The sequence below is a fragment of the Canis aureus genome, chromosome 13 (assembly GCF_053574225.1).
Source record: "Canis aureus isolate CA01 chromosome 13, VMU_Caureus_v.1.0, whole genome shotgun sequence".
In the NCBI taxonomy this organism is placed as follows: domain Eukaryota; kingdom Metazoa; phylum Chordata; class Mammalia; order Carnivora; family Canidae; genus Canis; species Canis aureus.
The window spans coordinates 51540759-51566246 of record NC_135623.1 but is presented as its reverse complement, the minus strand read 5'-3'; the positions used below and the strand labels follow the sequence as shown (position 1 = coordinate 51566246).

General features: G+C 36.3%; 1 protein-coding gene across 23 annotated transcripts in view; it reads left to right on the top strand.

Moving 5' to 3' along the window:
• SLC10A7 (solute carrier family 10 member 7) overlaps window positions 1–25488 on the top strand; it is a 243748-nt gene that overhangs the window by 21193 nt on the left and 197067 nt on the right. For 6 of the 23 annotated variants that reach the window (XM_077846261.1, XM_077846257.1, XM_077846259.1 and 3 more), the window contains exon 5: window positions 19547–19656. The exons of 14 other annotated variants lie outside the window; for them this stretch is intronic. In XM_077846261.1, the coding sequence (XP_077702387.1) occupies window positions 19547–19656 (110 nt within the window). Of the gene's footprint in view, window positions 1–13762; window positions 13892–17102; window positions 18788–19546; window positions 19657–25488 lie in introns of those variants that run through there. 3 more of the 23 variants (XM_077846266.1, XR_013350934.1, XM_077846271.1) reach the window with 3 other exon arrangements.

Below are 25488 nucleotides of genomic sequence, written 5' to 3'. Positions count from 1 at the left end.
GGCACAGACACAGGCAGAAGCAGGCTCCATGCAGGGAGCCTGACGATCCCCGGTCTCCAGTATCACACCCTGGGCTGAAGGCGGCGCTAAACCTCTGAGCCACCCGGGCTGCCCATGTACTCTTCTGATTTTCACTTTTTTTCTCAGCAGCTGAAAGTGATGTTGGAGTAGGGGGTATTATGTTTGAGATGAGAGGATAAAATTGCAATTACCATCTAGGAGGGTGAATTAACTGGAGAGTATGGTAGCATTGCTGGAAGCACTAAGGAACCAGCTGAAACCTATGGTCATGCATTTAAAATGAAGCCTGGGGATGGCTGGGTGTCTCAGTGGTTGGGCTTCTGCCTTTGGCTCAGGACATGGTCCCAGACCTCAGAATCCAGTCCCACCTTGGGCTTCCTGCATGGTGCCTCCTTCTCCCTCTGTGTCTCTGTCTCTCTCTGTCTCTCTGTTTCTCATGAATAAATAAAATTCAAAAAAAATGAAGCCTGGCATCATGCTTTCTCTTAGCCACATTTAGTTTCTTAGTGTAGAAATGGAATTTACAGAGTTGGATTTAACCAGAGTTTCATTATGCTGGATAGTTCTTTTTAGTTGCCACATAATTAGTGAGCTAGAGGAGTTACAGGAGTCTTAGACTGTCTTTGTCATGATTATCTTTCTACTGCTTTTGAAGACTGAGGAAAGGGTCTTTTTTGGTATAATTAACACTGAGACCAGTGTTAATTGGCTTAAAGTTGTCATTTGTCTCTTTCTCTCTGATGTGACTCCCTTAAGTGCTTTAAAACTAAAAATCCTTTTTGTTCTCAGATGACTTTTGGCAAAAGTTCAAAGTTCACTCATTTTCTTGACATTAACATATAGCATTAGGGATCCCTGGGTGGCGCAGCGGTTTGGCGCCTGCCTTTGGCCCAGGGCGCGATCCTGGAGACCCAGGATCGAATCCCACGTCGGGCTCCCGGTGCATGGAGCCTGCTTCTCCCTCTGCCTATGTCTCTCCCTCTCTCTCTCTCTCTGTGACTATCATAAATAAATTTAAAATATATATATTAAAAAAAAAATATATAGCATTAGAAATTATATTTACATGCTTATTCTCCAGTAGATATTTAAATTATTTGCATTGATGTTGCATGATAATAATGTTGAATTTGTTTTCTAATATCATTGGTTTAGTTTGTTAAATGATTATATTGTGCGACTCTATCATCATTGAGCATTTTTGTAGTCCTGGGGAGTAAGTTACAATTTTCATAGATATTGAAAATTGAGCTTGCAAAGTCCAGTTGGGTTGTCTCTTTTGATATGAAATGAATAGACTTTTAAAATATTTATATCAGATTGTAGAAGAAAGTGATCTTCAAGTAAAGATATTAGATACTTTTAAGTTTAATGTTTTTCTAAAGTAATGTTATAAGGTAACTGAATATAAGCTTTTGCTGAAGTAAATGTGAAGATTCATCTTTTCTATAACATATTGGAAATAATCTAATCTAAGGATGCATTGTAAATTGGTGCAAGTAAAATGAAAAGGCCCAAAAGCAGAGTCCACTGTCAGGTACCATTAGGTAAAGGTTTTGATTCTACTTCTCTGTGATTCTCTGTTCTGCCTTGCATGCAGCAGACCTATACTCTCATGCATTTCAACATGGTAGGAAAACTACCGGGCACATTTCCATGTTGCACTGTCCTTTCAAACTGTTCTCTGCAGTAGTTGTAACATGTAAGAAAACTTTCCTTCTAGATTTCGTGTTATCAAAGTTGTTTACTTTTAGTTTATGCTTTCAAATATTTGTATATACATCTTTAATATAAACACATATGTTTAGTATATGCTCTCATGTATTAAAGGAAATGTGAGATTGTGTAACATATTTGTATTTAATGATTTGGGGGATGTATGCAGGTGTAATAGAGTCACTTGAAATGATTTCATATTTATTTTGCAGAGTTGTTCTATATAACTTAGAAGGAAGTTTTTTCTGTTACTTATACACCTTTCATTTTAATTTTTTTTTCCTAAAACTGTTGGTTACCAAAAGGTTTTGTCATGATTTCAAAGTTATCACATTCCTTAAACTCACAGCTTGTACTTCAGCAAGAAATAGCCTTACTATTCCTAGTTAAAGTTAAAAAACAATTTGTTTTTATAAGTTAGATTATTTTTGTTTCAGTGATTATAAACTGGAGTTTATAATCATTTTTAGCAGCAAAAGAAAGTAAACGTATGTGCATAATAATGCATATATGTTGGAATGCTAGCATATCCTTTAGATATTAAAATGAGATTGTTTAAGGGCATAGCTGACTGACAGTCTTATTTTGTGGCTTTTAAATTTTAAACTACTTCCATTTAAATATTAGAAACATGGCTAGGTTCTTTTTTTGTGATCATTATTTATTCATTCCAGTGTTTTAAATGTACTTTTCAATACCGTGATTATAGGGTGTGTGGTTGACACAGTCTGATTGGTGGTTATATGGTAGTGCGTGTGTGTGTGCATATGTGTGTCTACATGTGAGCACTTGTGTGTGTGTGCACGTGCACATGCAATTTTAGTTCCTTTTTTAAATAACAGAAAAAGTAGTAAGACTTGGTGAACCCTGATTCATTGCCAAATATAAGGAAGTGATAGGTCAACGTGTTTTCTATTTTATTGTAATGTGGGAGACATGAAATAAACACTAATTCTTTGTTTACCACTGTATACATTTGTTTCGTTTACATTTATGTTCCGAATGTAAAGTTCTGTGGTAAAAGATAAGATTCCCCCCCCCCCACACACATACATACATACACACAGCTTTATAGATGTTTAAAACCTTAGGGGACTTGCTAAGGGAATCATTCTGTTTAAATTCATGGAACTTCTGCCTTATAGTAAATACCACAGGGATTATGAAAGAAGTTTCTTCTTCAAGAAACTGGTACATTATTTTTCCAAGTTTGGAGAGAGTTCTGTAGTTTTCATGCTGTTGTTATAGAGATATTTCATTTCTCTGTTACTTATGCTGCTGTTACATGAAAAAAGCTGGAAAGGTAGGGTTTGGAAAAAAATTACACTATCCTTCTTTGCTTCAGTATTTCTTCTTTTGCAAGCTGAGAAAAGGAAGGATTCAGCTAATAGCCAATGACTAAAAATGTGTAGTAAATACTAGGTTTTGGGTTCCTGAGTAAAGATGCAAAACTGTACAACCTTGTAAAATTTTCTGAGTCTGAGCATTAAACCAGTTAAGAGAGAAATATAATTAAGGATTTCTGCCTTCAAATATTTAAAGGAAAAAATAAAAAGAAAAGCATTAAGAATCATAATAAGTAAAAATCAGGGCAAGGTAGGAAGAGTTTCCGGTCAGGTCTGAGAGTATTTTATGCTAAACTCTAATCTGTGTTTAAAGCTAATAAGCCTGGTAGTTTGAACTATGAAAATAAGGTACACTGACCACTGTAGTGTACTGATTACATGCATGTTATTTATGTTGGTTCGTTTATTTTCTGTTTCTCAAAGTGAATCCCATAGATTCTGTGGGTGGGGGGCTGGGGGGTATCCTTATCTCTACCTTAGATCTATTGAGTTAGAATGTATGGTGGATGATCCTCAGCATTCTCCTTTAAAAATTATGAATTATATCTACAAAAGGTGTGTAAAACATATATACAGTTTAAAGCATAATAAACACTGCTGTGTTCACTAGCCTTCTAGCTTTAGAAATATAATACTCAATCAGAAGTTAAGCTCCCACTTTATGTAGACACTGCCTTCTACCACAGGGCATAAAAGGAGAATGAGATCTGCCTTCAGAAGTCTACATTTAGTGTGATATTATACTACTCAAAACCTGTATTTCATGATATAAACCTCACAAAAAGAGGTAAAGCAGAGTAAAATGGCTTTGTATTGGTCCTTTTTTTTTTCTTTTTTCTTATCAAATTGTCGTTTTCCATTTTTGGTGTAGAAAAAACCTAAAATGAACCCCAAGTGAGTTGAGCCTCACTCACCTATGTAGGACAGTCAGAACTTGAGTTTAGGAATCTGGACTGTGTTTGCTTCTTGAAGGCAGTAGGGCTGTTCCTTTGCTGAGTCTAGGGTTAAGATGTTATGCTTCTTTTAATGTAAACGTATTTAGTTAGCATTTTTGTTATATTTTAATTAGCAGGTTGAAGGATTTTAAAACCCTTTGGTAGTCATGTGGAATTCCAAACACATTGAAAGAAAAGTTTTGATTTCAGGTATAGCAGAAAGGTAATTAAGTTAAAAAGTGTGCATGTGTTTAATTTCATCAATGGGGCTATTGCCCAAATCTCTTCAAAGAAAATTTAAGAATGTCTCTTGAGCAAAGAAAATTATTACATGTGGTGAACTCTTTAAGTCATAGACGAAGGTCATGGCAGTCTGAGTGTATTTAAAAAAGGTGTTCTGTCTGCTTGGAAAGCAAATGAAGCACTCATTACTAACTTTAAAATTACAGCTGTGAGAAGATTTTTGCTAGAGGTGAAAGATCAAGATCATCATAGTCCAAATGGAGACAGAAAGTTCAATTTCTGGCTTATCAGTCAGGCATGAAACATTTCAGGGTTATTTTGCATTATCAGTGGGGAGTTGATCTTGCTAATCCAATGCATGAAGATAAGATTCATTGAAACATTTATAAAGGCATTTAGAGTAGATCTGATCAGCAGAGAGCCGACTTGAAGTGAGAAGGAAACCTGACCTGTCAGTCACTGTCTTAGCTTTAGCAATCACTCAGCTTTTCTGTGCCTTGCCTTTCTCTTCTGTTAAATGGGGTCCGTTAGTGCTTTTGCTTGCAATGGAAGTTAAATGGCCTCCTGGAGAAATCTCGTTTCTGAAAAAGGCTATCAGTGTTGAGCCCTTTTGTAAGCTGGGTTATGTGCACTTGTTTCTCTGCAGCCTCCTGTGCTCTCTAGGGTGGTAACCGTTCTTCCTCTCTGGCAGATGGAAGAACAGAACAGCAGCAGCAGTGAGAAATTGCAGGGCCCTACTCTTCTGCTATATGTACCTTTTAACCCTAGTCTCATCTTCTGGGTGGGGTTAGCATTCTTAGAAGCTTTACAAAAAGTTGCCTGTGTTTGTTTTAAAGCTGCTATAAAACTTGTTTGAAACATACCGAGATTGCTCAAGAATTTTGTATGTAACTTAGAATTCTCTCATTTGTCTTTCATTTCTACCATTCTAACCAAGATGGTCCCCTTAATGGTTGGCAGTGATCTGTGTTTACCTGATCTAGTGGCTCATTCTCAGTCCTTATTTTCCTTGATTTAACTGTAGCCTTTGACACCATAGCTACTTGCCTCTTGCTTCCTTTTGCTTCCCTGACACTCTTCTCTCCTAATTCTCTTCCTCCTGTCTCTGATCATTCCTTTTTTTTTCTTGTCTGGCTCCTTTTCCATCCTAATGGGAATGTCTTCCAGGTACCTGATCTTCAAACACTTTGTTTAGCATTGTCAGATTCCCGTTTCTGGGTCTTTTCTATAGCTGAAGTTGTTTGACCACCAACATCACCACCACCGCCCCCCTTTCGGTCTATCTCTGCCTCGGACATAAGGACCAGTCCTGATCATTAACCAATGCCAGCTTAACACACTGTGGTGCAACATCACCAAAGTGCTGTGGCCGTGCTGCTAGGCCATCTGATTTTTAGCAAAGGGTGCATTTGCCAAGGAATCAAAGCAGGTGTTTGATACCTGCTTTTACTTACTTAGTGGTCTGAGTGGTCACACCAGGTAAACCCTGGACCTCTCTAAGCCTTGGTTTCCTCATCCAAATAATCTTTGCATTCTTATTTCATAGGATTGCTTATAGGGATCTCATGAAATCATATGCAGAAGTAATTACAAATTGCTCAGGAACATATTAAACAAGCATCAGCATCATAGCATCATCTTTGTAGAGATTTGTCATTGATGAAATCATCTAGTTATTGCTTTCTCAAGAATTTGATCTTCTTTTTTTATTTTTTTAATAATTATCTTTTATTGGTGTTCAATTTGCCAACATACAGAATAACACCCAGTGCTCATCCCGTCAAGTGCTCCCCTCAGTGCCCATCACCCATTCACCGCCACCACCCCTAGTTCATTTCCCAGAGTTAGGAGTCTTTATGTTTTGTCTCCCTTTCTGATATTTCCTACCCATTTCTTCTCCCCTCCCTTCTATTCCCTTTCACTAATATTTATATTCCCCAAATGAATGAGAACATATAATGTTTGTCCTTCTCCGATTGACTTATTTCACTCATCAGAATTTGATCTTCTGAGTTTACTCATTTACTCACTTCATTCACTCGTTCAAAAATATGTGTTGAGGTCAGCCCGGGTGGCTCAGCAGTTTAGTGCAGCCTTCACCCCAGGGCATGATCCTGGAGACCCCGGATCAAGTCCCAGGTCAGGCTCCCTGCATGGAGCCTGCTTCTCCCTCTGCCTCTGTCTCTGGCTGTCTCTCTCTCTGTGTCTCTCATGAATAAATAAATAAAATCTTTTAAAAAATATATGTGTTGAGTGCTGCTATATATAGTACCTTCATAGAGTTTTCAGTTTAGTAATATAAAGCATAAATAGTAAATTATAATATAAAGTGATAGTGTTTAAATAAATTTATTTTAATAAGCTGGATAATACCAGTTTATTAGTTTATATTATAGTTCTTCAATATTTTTTATATAAATATTTCTTACCATAACCTGAAATATTAGTCAGATATTCAAGATTACCTTCTGGGAATGAAAAGGCATGGGGAAATGTATTAGTAGTAGAAAGGTTGCTTTGGGAATTTAGAACTAGATAAAGGGGATTGAATAGATTTGCAGGATGTTTCCTCTAAACTGTAAAGCCAAAATAAATAAGTAAGTAAGTAAGTAAGTAAATAAATAAATAAAATAAACTGTAAAGCCTGGAAAACTACCCTTGTTCCATTCCAGTCAACAAACTGACCAACCACAAAAACAGTCAGGTTACCATGTCTCCCTTGAATTGTCCTACATTGAAAATTTGTTATATAATTCTTTTTCAGTATCAGAATGTCTGTATATATTAGGACCCATATAAGATATTTTCAATAATTTTGTTTATTTCAGTTAATTACATTTTAAATATCAAACTTCCTTTTAAGGGAGGTACCCTGGATTCATTAGTGATCTTGAGGAAACACTAGTTTAAACAACATACTTACAGCTTTTTTCTTGGCTAATCTAATTTTTTTAATATTCATATTTGTTGTATCTGATTATAAGGAATTTGACTATTTTTACCTGTATTTTCAAATTCTGGGCATGTACCTTTTTTAGGCTTTGTGGCTTATCTCTGTGCATTGACTACATGCTAGCCACTCATGTATTTGTATATACTTATAAAGTTGTTACTACTGAAAATAGGAGCTTACTCTCAATGATTTGTTGAACTATGGAGTTATGGAAATATCAATAAATTGGATGTGGAAAGACTTAGCTTCTTCTATTGGTCCTATTCCTAACCAGTTCTGTGATCCTTGGTATTCTCTTTTTTAGCTTTTTAATCAATTGTGTGTAGACAGATTATTCACTTACTTTTCTCCAAACTTTTATTTAAATTCCAGTTAGTTAACATAGAGTGTAATATTGGTTTCAGGAGACAGGGTTGTTTTATTGTAAAAAATTATTTATTTATTTTAAGGATTTTTTTTAAAGATTTTATTTATTTATTCATCAGAGAGATTGAGAAAGAGAGAGGGAGAGGCAGAGACACAGGCAGAGGGAGAAGCAGACTCCATGCAGGAAGCCTGACATGGGACTCTATCCTGGGACTCCAGGAACACGCCCTGGGCTGAAGGCAGCGCTAAACTGCAGAGCCACCCAGGCTGCCCAGGATTTTCTTTTTAAGTAATCTCTATACCCAACATGGGGCTGGAATCTACAACCCTGATATCAAGAGTTCCATGCTTCACCGACTGAGCCAGCCAGCTGCCCCAACATGGTTGTTTTAGATGAAAATACTTTGGGAAAAAAAAATAAAAGGACCTATATATTTGATTTATTTATCTTTTAAAATTGAAGTTGACACACAATGTTACATTAGTTTCAGATACACAATATAGTGATTTGATAAGTCTATATGCAGTGCTATGCTCACTGCAACTATAGCTACCATCTGTCATCATACAGCGATTATTACGATACCATTGACTGTATTCCTGTTCTGTGCCTTTCATCCCCATGACTTATTCATTCCATGACTGGAAGCCTATACCTCCCACTCCCCTAAACCCATTTTGCCCATCCTATCACCCTCCCTTCTGGCAACCATTAGTTTGTTGTCTGAATTTATGCTAAGAGATATGGGAGGAGGTAACCTGTTATTTTAAGCTGTTTGCTTCTTGGTGAAATATGACTGACTTTATTGCATTAATTGTAGATCTTTATGCTTTCTCAACTTAACTTTCCCTATGAGATTATATGCTTCATAAAAAAGGATGTATTATACATGTATCTTTTATATGAATGTGTTCAGCATCTATCAGACTAAAGGAATCAAGCTAAATCTTTACTGCATTGCTACAGATTTTGAAAATGATCCTTTTAAGCTTTACTTGCATTATGAAGACATCAGGTTGTGTCTCTGATGTACCTAATGAAAACATCCTGCTTAGTGGAGTAAGATTTTTCAAGCAGATTATTCATGACTAAGAACACTTGGATCCAAACTAATAGTGTGAATATATTGAGTGGGACTGAGCTGCATTCTAATCAAACGACAAGATATTGGCCCTCTAAATAAGTGATTTAATTTTTTTTTTAGATGGAACCCACTGATAGAAATGGAAGAGTTTCCATAGTAACACTATTATGTAATTCACTCTCTCTTCCCCTTTCTTCCCCCACTTTCCATCCACCTTTCTCCTCTTCTTTTATTTATTTTATTTATTCATGAGAGACAGAGAGAGAGAGAGAGAGAGAGAGGCAGAGACACAGGCAGAGGGAGAAGCAGGCTCCACGCAGGGAGCCCAATGTGGGACTTGATCCTGGAATTCCAGGATCACGCTCTGGGCCAAAAGCAGGTGCTAAACCACTGAACCACCCAGGGATCCCCTCTTTCTCCTCTTTCTTCCCTTCCTTTTCCTTTCCTCTCTTCCATTTTGGAAAGAAAATGCCAATCAGTATTCACTAAATTGATTTTGTGAACCACAGTTTGAAAAATACTTTCCTAAATTGTGGTAGAAACCTGCCATCCATATTTCCTCTTGCGTCAGCTCTTCTGATCTTCTGGACAAACTCATTGGCCTTTGGTCTCTCTAAAGGGGGATTCCTGACTGCCTGTCACTTGTAGATGGCTCCTTTGGTGTTGGTCCTTGGACCACCCTGGGAATTTTGTGTTCCTGATCAACTCTTCTGCTGTTTGTTGTCAGCTCAATTGAACAATCTGCTCCTTCAGTACAGACCTCTTCGTCCCCCATATCTACCAGATGAAGTCCTGCTTATCGGTCAAGGCCTAAATCAAATACCATTTCTTTTCTAGAAGCTGTTGCAGATGCCCAGTCAGAATTAATCTTTCCTGCCTTCCATGGTACTTCTTTTGTACCTCTGTCATGACACCTACCCTTTATCAGATATTTTTGCTTGTATTTGGCTCTCCAATCAATTTTTGAATTTTCTATTCAGGAACTGCTTTTCTTTGATCCTTTTAATGCTGTACAAGGGTATCCATACTAACAATGGCAAAGGAGTATTTGGGGAAACTAGAAAGTGATTCCAATTTCATCATAGTCATGTAATGGTCCCAAAAGAGTTGTTCAAAACAATAGTGAAGTCACTTACCTGACAGTAATTTCCATAAGTTTGTGTTCTCAATCTCTCCTTTAGGGATATTTTTATAAACTTACTTTGCCAGAAGAAAGTGGAAAAGACTCGAACAGTATTCTGCCTAGATAAGAAATATTTTCTCATTAATGCAAGTACATTTTAAATTTTGTTAAGAGAACTTATTGTGGGAAGTTTTCAGTTGATGCTCCATAGAGTTGCTTATTTAATGATCTTTCAGACACTAACTCTAAGACAAAGTTCCTGTCTAATTACAATTACATTAATTAAGTTCACACTGTTTTGAAAATCGTACATTTTCTCAGATAGTACCATGATAGTTTAATTCTGAAAAACAGTCTGAGAAATTAACTGTATGAGGTAAAACATATTTATATATTTATGCATAGTCATGTTTTTTTAATACATGATGAGTTAGCCTGTGAAAAACACTTCAATTTTTGTGGCTCCCCTTATCAGGGACAACAGGGAATGAATAATATGCCTTATCAAAATAAGTCACCATAAATACTCATTACATTTGTGCTCTGCCTTTGTTGGCATGCATTTATTCTTTTTGTTCCTCCAAGGTGCGATATTTGCAGTTCCTCAACAGTTTTAATTACCAACTATTCTGCCGTGTGTTTGTACACTTGCCATTAAAAAGGTGGGGTATATAGTCACACTCTCTTATGAAAAATGAGAGCTGGTATTAAAATTAAAAAAGGATCTGCAATGCCCAAGTCGTCTATAATGAGATGTGAATCCTGTTGGTTCAATATCATTTTTTTGCAAATAACCAAAGATAGAATTTTTGTTGGAGGAATTATGTAGTTCTTTTTTAAAATTTTTCATTTTCAGATTGTGTTTGAAATACTTCTGAAGGTTCAAAAGGAGCCCACTTTAAGAAACAGTTGGCCCATGGTTGATAAAGTTTTAGGACTTCAGGCCTAATTCATTATAAGTTGACTATCAGTAGAGAAAGAGGAAAGAAGTTGAGTTAGAAGCTTGTTTGCTAAATAAAAGAGCCTTTCCCTGGTTGGAAGGACCTAACCTCAGATTTTGACAAAGTCCTTTAGCGGTGTGAAGGAATGCTAGCATTTTCCCCAGCACTTCCCTAATTTCTGACCTGGGGGGATGAAGAGGACCCAGCAGGATGGTGGAGTTACCAAGAACTGCAACAATCCAAAAGGCACTGTTAACTTACTTTTGTGGGCAGTTCCTGTGCCCTAAGTGGGTTTAGCTAGCCGCTAACCCATACAGGAAGAGACATCTCCAATGACAGTAAGCTCTTGTCATCAAAATAATAATAGCCAGTGCTTTTTAAAAAAATTTTTTTTAAGATTTTATTTATTTATTAATGAGAGACACAGAGAGACAGAGACACAGGCAGAGGGGGAGAGAGAGAGAGAGAGAGAGAGAGAGAGAGAGAGAGAGAGAGGGAGAAGCAGGCTCCATGCAGGGAGCCTGATGCGGGACTCGATCCTGGGACTCCAGGATCACGCCCTGGGCCAAAGGCAGGTGCCAAACCGCTGAGCCACTCAGGGATCCCCTAGCCAGTGCTTTTTTTTTTTTTTTTTTTTAATAAATTTATTTTTTATTGGTGTTCAATTTGCCAACATATAGAATAACACCCAGTGCTCATCCCGTCAGTGCCCACCTCAGTGCTCGTCACCCAGTCACCCCCACCCCCCCGCCCACCTTCCCTTCCACCACTCCTAGTTTGTTGCCCAGAGTTAGGAGTCTTTCATGTTCTGTCTCCCTTTCTGATATTTCCCACTTATTTTTTTCTCCTTTCCCCTTTATTCCCTTTCACTATTTTTTTTATATTCCCCCAATAAATGAGACCATATAATGTTTGTCCTCCGATTGACTTATTTCACTCAGCATAATACCCTCCAGTTCCATCCACGTCAAAGCAAATGGTGGGTATTTGTTGTTTCTAATGGCTGAGTAATATTCCATTGTATACATAAACCACATCTTCTTTATCCATTCATCTTTCGATGGACACCGAGGCTCCTTCCACAGTTTTAGCCAGTGCTTTTATAGCACATGCTGTGCCATGTGTTCTATGTGCTCTGCCTGTATTAACTCTTTCAATCCTTTTAACAACCTTTTGAGTTAGGTACTATTATTATCCCCATTTTATAGATGAGAAAACTGCCACAAAGAGGTAAGGAACTTGTCCAGCATCACATAGCACAGAAAAAGGAGCTGTGATTGATTGTAAAGCAGGTCCTCTGCTCAGTGCCTGGGTTCCTATCCTTCCCTTTTTGGCCTGTCCCTCAGTTAACATTGGAGCTAGGATAGGTGGCGCTAAAACCTCTCCATGTATACGTGGCTCAGTACTCCATATATGTGAGAAAAATAAAGATTGACTTATGACTGGACCAAAAAAGCCAGTAGTTGTATTAAAAAATGATCCCTACGAAGTTGTGTAGGCACTGGTTTTTCTACCTGACTGCAGGTCTCCCTTCAGGAAGCTTTCCCATCTCTCTGCCAGGGCACCATGGGATTTACCCCATCAAGGCACATGTAGCACAGCAAAGGCCTGTGTATCTCAGTGAAGATTCCATTTGATGGCAAGGAATGTGTATTTCTCATTTACAGTTGTATAGTATCTAGTGCAGTATTTGGCAGATGTCAGGGGCACAGTAAATATATTTGAATTGATGAATATTTTTGAAGGAATTTGTTTAAATCTAGCTCTATCCAGATCTTGATTTAAATAAGTCTTATTAAGGCAGTTATTCATATCTAGCTATACTTTGTCCTATATTAAATAAACTTGTGGAAATATCATAAACTTTTATAGAAAAATCAAGAGACATGATTGGCTGTTTCTTGCCATATATTTTTTTAAGATTTTATTTATTTATTTGAGAGAGAGAAAGAGTGAACATGAACAAGGGAAGGGGCAGAGGGAGAGGGAGAAACAAACTCCCCTCTGAGCAGGAGGTCCGACGCGGAGGCTCCATCTCAGGACCCAGAGATCATGACCTGGGCTGAAGGCAGATGCTTAACTGACTGTCTCTTGCAATATTTTTACTTCGCTCAGTTATTCACACTTTTTCTGCTTTGTGTAAACATCAGCAGCCACAGCCACTTATATGGTGGCAATCTCCAAAATGGCAGGCTTCTAATGCTTGGAAGGAAATAGAACACTTCTAATGCTTGGAAGGAAATAGAAGACTTTCATATGGTTGATCAGGCCTGGAAGGAAATAAAAGATTTCTCTAAGGTTGATCTTGTATCTTCAAACCTGCTAAGTGATGAAAAATATACACAGACATTTTAGTAGCTGAATGGGACCTTGAGTCTGTTTTCTTGCCTTTTTAATTTCAGATAGTCTTTTTTTTTTTTCTTTTTTTTTTTTTTAATTTCAGATAGTCTTAAACTATTTAGTCAAATATCTCATGTAGGGAGAAATGATTTTGACATTAGAAGACATTAGTGGATACTTGATAAATATTTTTGGCACAAATGATGAGGTAAAACATTTTTAAAAAATTTTACTAATTTATTCATGAGAGACATAGAGAGAGATTGGCAGAGACACAGGTAGAGGGAGAAGCAGGTTCCATGCAGAGAGCCTGATGTGGGACTCGATCAAGGATATCCAGGATCACACCCTGGGCTGCAGGCGGCACTAAACTGCTGCGCCACCTGGGCTGCCCAAAACATTATTTTCCTTAAAACAGTGATTTTTTCCTATGGAAGTTTCAGGAGATTGAGAATTAAAATATGTGTAAGAATACTTCTTTAGGTAATCTTCTATAGTGATAAATAGATTTTAAATTACTTTGCATATTTTGTAAAATGCTTTTACCTATATTTTCTCTTTTGAACTTCCTGATAATTATAGATAAGACTAGTATTATATTGCCCTGATTTTCGTAGTTGGTCAAATTAGGATTTAGAGGTGAGGTGACTTGACTAAAGTCACACAGGTGTAAAGTATGTATTCCTTCTCCAGGATGCTTTCATATTATATCCCAAGCAAAAACAACAGAATTCCAGAAATCACAAAAGAAGAAATCACCTTCAAGGGAAGATCTTGTGTTGGCTCTTCATTAAAGATGATGGTTTGAAATTGTTCTGAGAGGTAAAGGAACAATGTACTGTTAACTTAAGACAAATTATTGAACACTTGCAATTTACAGAGCACTGAGCTGATATTTTGGGGGAACAGGGAGGTAGAGTATAAAGAAAATCCAGTGGTAGTGTGCTTTCATAGGGGTTGGTCATGAAATGGGGGAAATTGGCAGAAGCATAAACAGGTGGATTTGAATGAGCAGTTGGGCTCTGTGGTAGGTAAGGAGAGGGTTGGAGAGGTCCCTAGAGCTTGAGCCAGGCCCACAGATTCTGGTTAGAAAAATGGTTCTTGTCTTTTTTTTTTTTTAAAGATTTTTATTTTTTAATTTATTCATGAGAGAGAGAGAGAGAGAGAGAGAGAGGGGCAGAGACACAGGCAGAGGGAGAAGCAGGTTCCATGCAAGGAGCCTGACGTGGGACTCGATCCTGGGTCTCCAGGATCAGGCCCTGGGCTGAAGGTGGCGCTAAACCGCTGAGCCACCTGGGCTGCTCAAGATGGTTCTTGAAGAGATAGGCTTTCAGCTTGTCTCTCAGTGGTTAGGGAATTTTTTCAAAGGCTTTCCAAGTGGGGTTAAGATAAACTGGTTGGAAGATCACGAGAATGGGCCTGATGGAAGGGGTGTTGTTCACCAATCCTGTCCCGGTGGTCTGGCTCATATTTACCTGCCTCTGGGAGCAGGAGTGCAGGCTGGCTGAGGATGCAATTGCATTATGACTGACTGTTTCACTGCACATGTTGCTTCCTCATAGTAAGTTGGTGGGAGAATGATCACTTTCCTGTGCCCCATAGACATAAAATCTGAATAGAAAAACCAAGCACCCGAACACAACCACACTAATGGTGTGGGTGGGTCTGTGGCACAAGTAGGCCAAACCTATATACATCATAGCATTGTAGAGTTAAAAGATCACCACTACCCTCGTCATAGAGTTTTCAAATTCATCTCAGCAATTTCCATTCCCTACCAGATGAGAAAGTGTAACCAAATCTGAGATTTCCTTTCATACCTCAAATACAAGAGGGCTTTTGAATTTGTTTTGGTACCATAGATCCAAATTCTACCACCAGGAAGCCAATCCCACCGAGAACACAGCCACAAATATTGCCCTTTCTAGCTAGTATCTAAAACTGTAAGATACCATGTAGGTATTTTTTCTTTAAATGTTATTTAAATAAAGATAAAAAATTAATTTCAGTGTTAGAAACCATATTAATATATGCCCACTTTCTTCCCTAAATCTATACTATTGATTAAGTTATTTAAAATATTTCCTAGCAATAGATGCACATCGTTTAGTGTTAACTGGTTAAATGATTAACATATGTGAGGATTCTTTGCAAATTACAAAACATTATAGTTATTTTGTTATTATGTTACTGCTATTAGATAATGCTATTGGATGATTGGCTTTTAAAACATATGTTGATTAGAAAGTCTATTTGATACAATTAATTGAGATTATATTGGATTGTATTGGATTGTTCTATTGAATGTTATGTTACTACTGTTGGGGTTAGAAGTTAAATGTAATATTGGTTTAGAAAACCATAGTTTTATCATGATACCTGAGAAAACATTTAGTATTTTCTTTCCTTCTTTCCCTGGTCTTAAAATTGCTTCACTTGTTTCTTTTGCCTCAAAAGGGTAGGAAGAGAGAGAAGAGAATACTATGATAGTCTACTTGATTTTTTTAAAGCTTCATTTTTATTTTTGTTTTTTTAAAACCTGTCTTTATCTTCTGAACTTTTCCCTTTCTCATTCCTGTCCTGTTGCTGTTTATCTTTTCATCATTGTCTCTCCCTCTTTTCTTCTGATGCATTTTAGTTCCTCTACTGACCAGTCTTAACCAAGCTGGACTCATTAGTAGGTCTCTGCATGGTCCCCTGGGGCTTTTGTTATTGTCACTGTCTTCAGCATCATCTCATCATTGTGTGGTCTCTTCCTTGGAGCGTAACTCTATTTCAGTCTAGAGTGAGACATCTCAGGTTTCCAAATCGTGAACCTGGCCTTATAATGACAAAGGCATGTGCTTCTATGGCACTATCCCTTCTTCTAGGAGCTATCAGTGTTGATCTATCTGCTCGGGCAATAAGAGTCTCTAAAGGTCTTCTAGGACAGGGGGATTACCTTCCACACTAGCTCTGTGTATAGCAGGTATTTGTAGGGTCCATGGGACTCCATGAGGCATCTGCCCTCAGCAGCAAGATGTTAGGAAGCTTCCTTTGGAACGTATGACTAATGTGTGACTCTGTTTTGCAGTGATCACAAGACCCATCCTAAAGCCTGCTGCTGTCATGTATCCTCAGGCCTTCCTCCTAGACAGCTACCTACTTTTTAAAGTCTTGCTTATTGCAGAAGTCAAGGAGATAGATGGCCAACTGAGAGGAACTTGAGCTATAACTGTAACTCTCTAAAATCAATCTCCAGTCACCGTCAAATCATCATCTATTTAAACTCCCTCTTGTATGATTCTGTAGAAATAATTCTACATTTGGTCTGGGTGTTAGGGTCTAATAGGAAATTGGTTTAGTTGTCCTAATTTTCACTCTTTTGCTTCTTTTCTGACATCTCCCCTACTCCCCTGTAGTGGCAAAGGATAGAGGTGGGATGATGGAAAATCATTGACTATTTCTGCATTGACTCAATCTAAGCCAACACAGAATATTCTATAATCATTGTCCATACCTAAGTTATATTCTGTTTCTGCATTGACTCAGTCTAAGCCAACCCAGAATATTAGCTCATTGGAAGAATCTGCCCCATTCATTTATTTAGTAAGCACTCAATTCGTACTTAAGGAAATTCACTGTGTTGCAAGGAAAGGAAATGATTCTGTCTGTTGAATTGGATATTATTTTCTCAAATTGACCTAGTTTTATTTTGCCTATTTATTTTAAAATAGACTCCACCCCAAATGTGGGACTCAAACTCATGACCCCAAATTAAGAGTCACATGTTCTACCTACTGAGCCAGCCAGGTGCCCCAATTGACCCAATTTTAAATTTCTTACTTTCATCATGGTGATTTTTTAACAACTCCTATGCTTTGGTATAAAATTATACTAATTAATACCAATCATAGTAATATTTTACCCTTTAAAGAAACCCATTTATTTACCAACAATAGTAGTTGTATTTAATTGGATATTCTGGTTAATATATGTATCAGACACCTCTGATCATTTTCTAATATCTTTTCTCCCTTCATCTTTTCAATAGAATCCCATCGTTCATCTGGGCACACTGTCATCCAGCTAAAAACTGTATTTACTAGAATTTCTGGTGTTCTGAAAGCCATATAACTAAATTCTGGGCAGTGAAATATAAATGGAAGTATTGCATATCACATTCAAGATGTCTTCTTAAAAGTGGGTTGTGCAGCCTTCATTTTCCTTCCTCCCTCTGCTTCCTGGAATGTTGATTTGATGGCTAGAGCTTGAAAGCAGTTTTAGATTGAGAGAGCCTGCTAATCATAGTGGAGCAGCAAGAATAGGATTCTGGGTCCTTTGAACTGTGGGGATGCCAAACCGTGGTTTGCCTACCTCCAGACTTCTTTTACATGAAAGAGAAAAGCATACCTCTCCTGTATAAGCATTGTTATTCAGAGTAGTTTTTTGTATGCAACTAAACTTGATTACAATTAATGTAAAATTATATGGGTATAATTTTGAAATAACAGGATATAATTAAGTATACTTAATACTGGAACTAAACTGAATATAATTCAAAATGATATGATATTTAGAAGCCACTTGAAGACCTGGTCCATTATAACTTAGTAGTGTGCAGTATTATAAAAAAATACCTCATTGATTGTCTTGAATTTTCTACCTTTATTGATTCTTTGGAAATGTAGATTAACATTGAGTAATAGTTTTGTTATCTAGCAAATTTCTTAATACTAAGTACAAAACTCTGGACATTTAGGGGAATTTTCTGGAATCCTTTTTGCTAATGTGTTCCAAGACTGATTTTGTGCTTTTTTCTGTTGTTGTTTCTTGAATGACGATAAGAATATATACATTAAGGTGTGATTGGCAATGCTTCTCATAAAATTTATGCATCTTTGGTCAAGGACAGATATTTAAAATAAAAGAGCTCTGATTTTTCATTATCTTTGAGTTTTCATATTATTTTGTATCTAATGTAATTTTTAAAATCGTGGTGAATATACCTAACATAAAATTAACCATTTTAATCATTTTTAAGGATATAATTTATTGGCATTAAATACATTTAAACTTACATTGTTGTGTAAGCATCCCCACTGTCCATCTCCAGAACTTTTTCATCTTCCCAAAATAAAAATCCATACTCATTAAATAATAACTCTCCATTCCTCCCTCTCCCTAGCCTGTGGCAACCAACTCTCTGATTTTCTGTATCCGTGAATGTAACTACTCTAGAAACCTCATTTAAGTGGAATTACACAGTATTTATCTTTTTGTGACTTACATATTCCATACTAATATAAGTCTTTTGCTTTACTTGGGGAATTATTTAATTGTAAATGAATTATTATTGCTTAAGATTGTCTTTTTTACATTCATCTTCTGAAAAATTTCATCTGTAATTATAATGGATGTTAACAGAGTAGATGGTGTTATGATAGGGTATTGAAATAATTAATTTATGAAATACAGCCTGACGTAGAAGTTACTATATAGTTTGGTGCTTTTAGTATTATAAAGGCAATTTAAATACAAAACAAGGACTTTATTTTAACAGTTATGACCTATGAGATGAATGTGTTAGGTGTTTTAGCTAATCTGGTGAGTTTCTGGTCATTCTGTATAAGAATATAAATGTCATATTGTGTACCATTTGATTTCATGTATTAACTGAATATATTATAAATAGATAAAATGCAATTTTAGGATAAAACATTAAAGTTCACAGATTAAGCAGTTGTCCCATTTGGCTTATATTCTATTTATGTAACACATGGTAAATTAATGTTTTTTTCTCAGAATGTATAGATTTTTAGAATTGAACAATAATACCTAATAAGGAGTTAAGATGTTGATGATGACTATTTGTTGTTTTGGGGGAAACTATTGATGATCTGTGTTGCTTCAAAATTAACATTTGTCAAAATAATAATAATAATAATATTTATCCTTGACTTAAGTTTTTTTTTTTTTTTTTAAACTTCTTGCTCCCTCTTGGTTTCTCCCCTGAAGCACTTTACAGAAGTACACTTCAATAAAACCTTTCTGGTAGATAGTTAAGATTCTTTCCAAAACTCCCAATTAAAAGAAGAAATATTATAGGGAGTTGGCCTAATTTGTATTTGTATTTGCAAATCTTAGACATTATCCCACAATTTCGGTGTAACCCTTCATCTGACAATTAAAATCTTTGTTTTATCAGTCATCACCCAACCCTAACAGATGGGTGAAGAATTAATCTATTTTGTATTTTTCCCCACAACTTTCTCCTACACATTGTTTGATTCAATGATTCACTTTCAGTGAATTCTTAAAGATAGTTGATGGGCCTTATAAGAGATATAATATTTATATCCTATTAAAATTACACCATAGTAAAACCACATAACAGAAGAGCTTCTAAGACCCCTGTAGAAATTTGAAGACAATTTTGATACTCTCGTCCACTCGAAAAAAAATCTGCTAATACCGTAATGTTTTTTCCCTTGCCAGGACCCTCCTTGCCTGGTGTCATTTCTTGAGCTCTCCTGGGAGGAGATTAGTCTAAAACAACAAAGTAGCCAGATGTCTGGTTCTGAGAGAGTCCCAGAGGCCAGGCTACGGTAGGCAACAGAAACCGCGTGGGGCTGAAGATCAAAGATACCTGAGAATTACTTATGGGCACATAATATGTGTCATTCCCATTATTAGCAGTCTGAGAAAATTTGTTTCTCTAATTAACCCTTTTGTTGGAATAACCTTAAATTTTAGTGAATATATTTCTTTTTTGTTATGTTTTCTTTTGTGTGGTTTTGAGATGTGTACATAACAAAAAAGAGAAATGAAAAGGAACCCATGTGCTTGATTAAAATCTCTAAGCACTGTTATTATCCAAAATAGATGTGCTATCCATTGTATAATCATTTATCATTTAAAAAGTGGGCATTAGGATTCTAAGTCAAAATTACAAATTAATAGTCAGGAACTACATGGCTTAATGTATGAAGAGCTGTTCTTAAAAACCCCAATCCTTACTTTAAAAGTACAATTACTTCAACTTTTAACAGCTTTAGAGTAGAGATTTTTAGATCACAGCTTCCTGGTCTTAAAATGAATTCAGAATAAATCCCAGTGGTGGGAAATCTGTACCTTATTAATAGTTGACCTCTTTCTTCTCACACTAGTATTATAATGAAATACTAATTAAAAATTCTTGCTATCCTTTACCTGTTTGCTTTATACATACAATTTTACATTATTTAGACAGAGATAGATTTAGAAAATGTGAATACATTTGCTGTTTTGAGTTTTTTAATCCTAAAGCCTCGAAAAGCTTTTAGCTGAATTTATTCCAAGGGATAGGTAAAAATCTAATTATAACTTTTGATATGTTAGCCTCTAGATGAGAGTATCAAAAAAGAGAACAAAAGATTTTGGGTGGCCTTGCCACTTGTTTTTGTTTCTGTTTAATATCATCATGTAACAACAAAATTGTGTAAAAGCCTTATTCCTGCTTTCCTTGAGATATAATCATAAACCATTGTTATCAAGAGCCAGCTTTAGCGCTTTTAAGTGCTACAACACATTCTTTAACATCTAGTAATATAAACTTGGCATAACAGCTGTAAAAATGTCTTTAAACCTAATTGGAGATATGTGTTAGCAATATAGTACAGAGATTTCATATTCTTTGTGTAGTGGTCAAGGCTTCTTTTAACTCCTTGAGGAAAATGAAGCTCCTAGGAGCAGTTTGTAAGGATTAATTGATTTATCTCTTTGCTTCTAGATTTAAGTATTGAAGCAAGAATAAAATTGGCTTCTTATACAGAGAACCAGAGAGGCAACTGTATTTTTTTTTAAGAGCTGAATTTGTGTTACTTCAGTGACAAAGGGTGATCAGTGTTTTTTGTACTTTACACCTGTGTTTCTTTTACTGGCTGCCCCATTGTCAACAATACTGTTTACTATCACCCAAGAGTGGTTATCTGTTTTCCTATTTTGAGTGCGGGTTGAGTCAGTTATGACCACTGTACCATAAATATTTCTAAGTTATGGCTTACTTTAGACAAGTTATTCATAGACACTTCCCAGTATCACAGTGTCCCAGTAGACACTTGTATCTAGTGTCTTCCCAGTATCACAGTGTCCCAGTAGACACTTCCCAGTATCTAGACACTTCCCAGTATCACAGTGTCCCAGTAGACACTTCCCAGTATCACAAAGTTATTGTCACTTCCTTGGAGTTGGTTATATAGCAGGATTTGATCTGAAGGAATGAGAGTCATAGTTCCAGGACTAGGGTCCAATGGTAGAAGGAACATTCCATTCTGTCGTGGTTCAGGGGGCAGTTCTTATTTCTGCCTTTCAAGGAGTTTCTTGCTTCCTCCGCTTTCCCCCTAACACCCAAAATATACATGTTTGTGTCTATACATACATTTAGCAGAGGGATTTGCAAAGGAGAAGACTCCTATTATTATTATTTTTTAATCTTTCTGAAGTTGCCAGTGTTGCTGGTGACTAACCTGTTAATGTATTCACCTTGAGTTGCCTCATTGGCTATTGGTGCTCTCCCTCCACCTTTCTCCCTCTCCTCTCATTTACCTTATGAACCATTACTGTAAGTATCATCTCTTGAGGCACCTCTCCCACCACCTTGTGTATGGAGAAGTGGTTAATTATGCTTTAAGAAAATAAGCATTATCAAATTTAAGGAGGTGAAGAGTGTTAGTTTTCTAGTTCCTGCTTTATTTATTTCATCTATCTTCCTTATTCATAGGTTTCTTTTCATATTACCTCCTCCTCTACCCTGTCATGTTTTGTTTCTCTATTTTTCACCTTTCGGTTCTTAATTCTATTTCAGCATTCTGTCTGTAGCTTTCCAGGATGGGTTCTAATCTGAAATAAGAGTTAAGTTGTAAGAATAGGCAATTAAGCTCTCTTTTTTTTTAATTTTTTTAAAGATTTTATTCATTTATTCATGAGAGAGAGAGAGAGAGAGAGAGAGGCAAAGACACAGGCAGAGGGAGAAGCAGGCTCCACACAGGGAGCCCTATGTGGGACTCGATCCCAGGTCTCCAGGATCACGCCCCGGGCTGAAGGCGGTGCCAAACCGCTGAGCCACCCAGGCTGACCTTAAGCTCTCTTTTAAAAATTCTTTTTAATAACTTAATGTGTAATGATTTAATACTTGAGTGGGTATTGTGGTAATAATCTATAAGCTTTTTGTGATAGAATTATGTGCTAAATAAAAATGCTTGTGGCATAAATCAAGTTGACTTTGTTAGACTGTGATGATTCAATATGCATTTTAATTTCTCTTAATTTTAAAAGCTTTGAGGTTAAGTGTAAAGTCTTAAACATTTCTTTTTAATCTATGATGGTGTGAAAGATCTTAAGAGCTACTTATTTATGTATCTTTTTTACTTGTTTCCTAAATTTATGTTCGTCTAAAATAACATTTGTTCTTACCTGAGTTTTGGAGGAATAGCCTTCAGAACATCTGTCACTGCTTAAAATGGTGGTCTTTGGCTCAAAGTTGCTGGAGAGTCTGAGACTGCAAAGTGATAGGATTGGATCTTAGCAGTTGGGCGAGTCCTTTCCCCAGTGGCAAATGAAGGGTAGCACACTACTCAAGAAGGCACTTCTGGAGGAAAAGTTATATTTTGAGTACAAAAATGATTAGTTCTTGAATCCTTGTGACTTCTTACTCTGTTGCTAAAACAAAGAACAGCATTTTAACAGAAGGAATAGAAGATTAAGTATTGTCATGGATTATATCTAGTATGAGCAGTTGACAAATTTTTTTTTTTTAAGATTTTATTTATTCATTCATGAGAGACACACACAGAGAGAGGCAGAGACACAGGCAGAGGGAGAAGCAGGCTCCATGCAGGGAGCCCCACGTGGGACTCATCCCAGGTCTCCAGGGTCACACCCTGGGCTGAAGGTGGTGCTAAACCGCTGAGCCACCCGGGCTGCCCGACAAAAAATGTTTTAAGTGGAGTATTTTTCCTTTTTCAAGTAACATTTACATGATTAAATATGGAATGAAACGACAGCTGATAGATACCTCAGAATATGTTTGGGAAGCTGGGTTTCCTGAAGATATGAGGCTTAGTTATTTTAGCCTGGGGATTTTGCCTGGGGAAAAATGTATGTGCCTCAACAGCTGAAGGGCTATTCAGGAAGAAACAAAGTAAAATGGCATCTATTTTAACACGTAATTTTGATATTTCATACTTAATCTTATCTTTGGCAGAAATGTCAAAATATACTAGCTGCAAACCACCTCTGAAGTCATATCTACACTACCAAATTGAACTGAGTAGGTAAAGTCCTCAAGAATCAAATAGTTTTCCATGGGGAGAAGAGGGTCCTTTCTAGGTAATTCTCTGGAGGGAATGCTCTATGGAATCAAAATGAAGATATGGTATATTTCAAACAGAGGAACATACAGCCTAAAAAAACTGCTATGGGGAGGGCAGGAAGCAGTTTGTAAAATTGGTTTATCATACACATAACTATGCATTATTTTGTGTCATTTTCTACCTCCGTGTATTTCCACCTAAATTTAAAATAACACTTTCCTCCATTTGTGTTTAGTTTTTATTTGTTTTAACTTTAACCGCATCTCAAATTGAACTGCTCATGCTAGAAATGACACTGCAGTTCGCTCCATTATTTCCTTCTCTGCCATCCCTCAGAGGTTAAATTATTCTTGCTGTACAAGTTACTATTTGAGTTAAAATCAAGTTCTTACTAATGGAATAGCTAGATTTCTATTTTATATAAATGCTTTTATTTTATTTACCCTCGAGTGGAAGCCTACCCCTTGAAGGAATTAAAATGGTGAAGCCTAGACCACCATTTATCCTGTCACTACATGGCTGTTGTTTATTGTTTTTTAATCAAAAATCAAGTTTCTTTATTTAATGACTTGGAAGATACATTACATTTTGTCAAAGTGTAAGAATTTATGAAGAATAAAGAGCCTCTGGAATCCCCAAAAGATCAAGAAGGGGATGTGTATAATTTTGCTGTTTAACACATATATAAGCATTAATATTTATTATTGGATTTAGTATTTTGTATTTTCACTTCCATCAACATATATTATAGTATATTATTTAGAGACCATTAAACAGCTCAGGATTTACTCACAGAAAAGAAAATTTTAGGTTTTTTTGGTTTTTTTTTTTTTTTTTTTTTGCTCTTTTATTTGAATTTTCCCCGGGTTGTTTGATAAAGAGCAAACAAATTTGTTCAAGATGAGGGCATTTACCTTGAATATAACCCTGTCTGGTATATGGAAGTAATCCAAAGAACTGACAAGTTGCTGAATGGTCACCATCATCTGTTAACATAATGCACAGACTGTTAATGCGAAGGTAACAGAGGTAACCTTGACAGTGAAAATCAGTGCCATATGCAGATATGGCCCTTGATATTTAATTTTTACTTAATTATTAGAGTGCACATAAAGCATATCAGGTTGGTTGGCTTAAGTAATAGTGTTAGTTTCCTAACATTTAAAATTCATAGAACTGTTAGATAAATGCACTTTTGTTTGACTGGAGGATTCATTTTTTATTAAAATAGCCATTAAAAAACAAAAAGCCAAAATACAACATTTCTAGAAACTCATTTTTTTCAAAGAACGCTTGATCAGTAGGAAGTATTTCCCTAGCTAAATTGGTAGCCTCACGCTCTTTTAAAAAGCATTATTTGGAATACTTTAAAAAAGTACTTTTTCCCCATACATGTCAGATTGTGCCTTTTCTTTGCAACCTTTGTAAGGGGAAATTTTATCAAAGAACAAGACCACTGTATTTAATTCAGTGAAGTGAATTATACTTTCAAACATCTATTTATGATGTTTTAAAGATGATCTTGTCATGTATACATATCTTTTTAGTGGAATATACCCCTTGGCTTTTCCTTATTTGATAGGCGTTATGGCTTGGAAAGAAAACCACACTTAGAGTAAATCAAAGACTCCAGGAACTGAGCAGCATTAAAATAAATCACGCATTTCATATATGCAAACAGTAAAAAGCATACAAATGGGCCTGCTTTTTTTTTTAAGTTTTCAATGATAATTTAAGATTAAGAAATAATTTTGCCATGTCTTTTGTGATTCTCTACTCTTTTGGCCGATTGTAGTGATCCATACACTTTCCTTATGAAGGGGGTCAGTGCATCAGTGTACACAAAGTCTTATGCTTTGTGGGAACCTTAGAATATGCGTGGATTGAAATATAAAAAAACCTACGTTTCAAGAAAACATTGGTATTGGATTTTCCTCCCACCTTTGTCCCCTTAAGGAAATAGTGATGACAGCCATTCAGATCTTCCCCACACCTCTGTTGTATAGATGGAAAAAACACTTTAGACAACCGATGACCAAGCAGTTAGCTTTACCAACCTGAGCTTTGGTATTTGAAATTTGGTTTTCA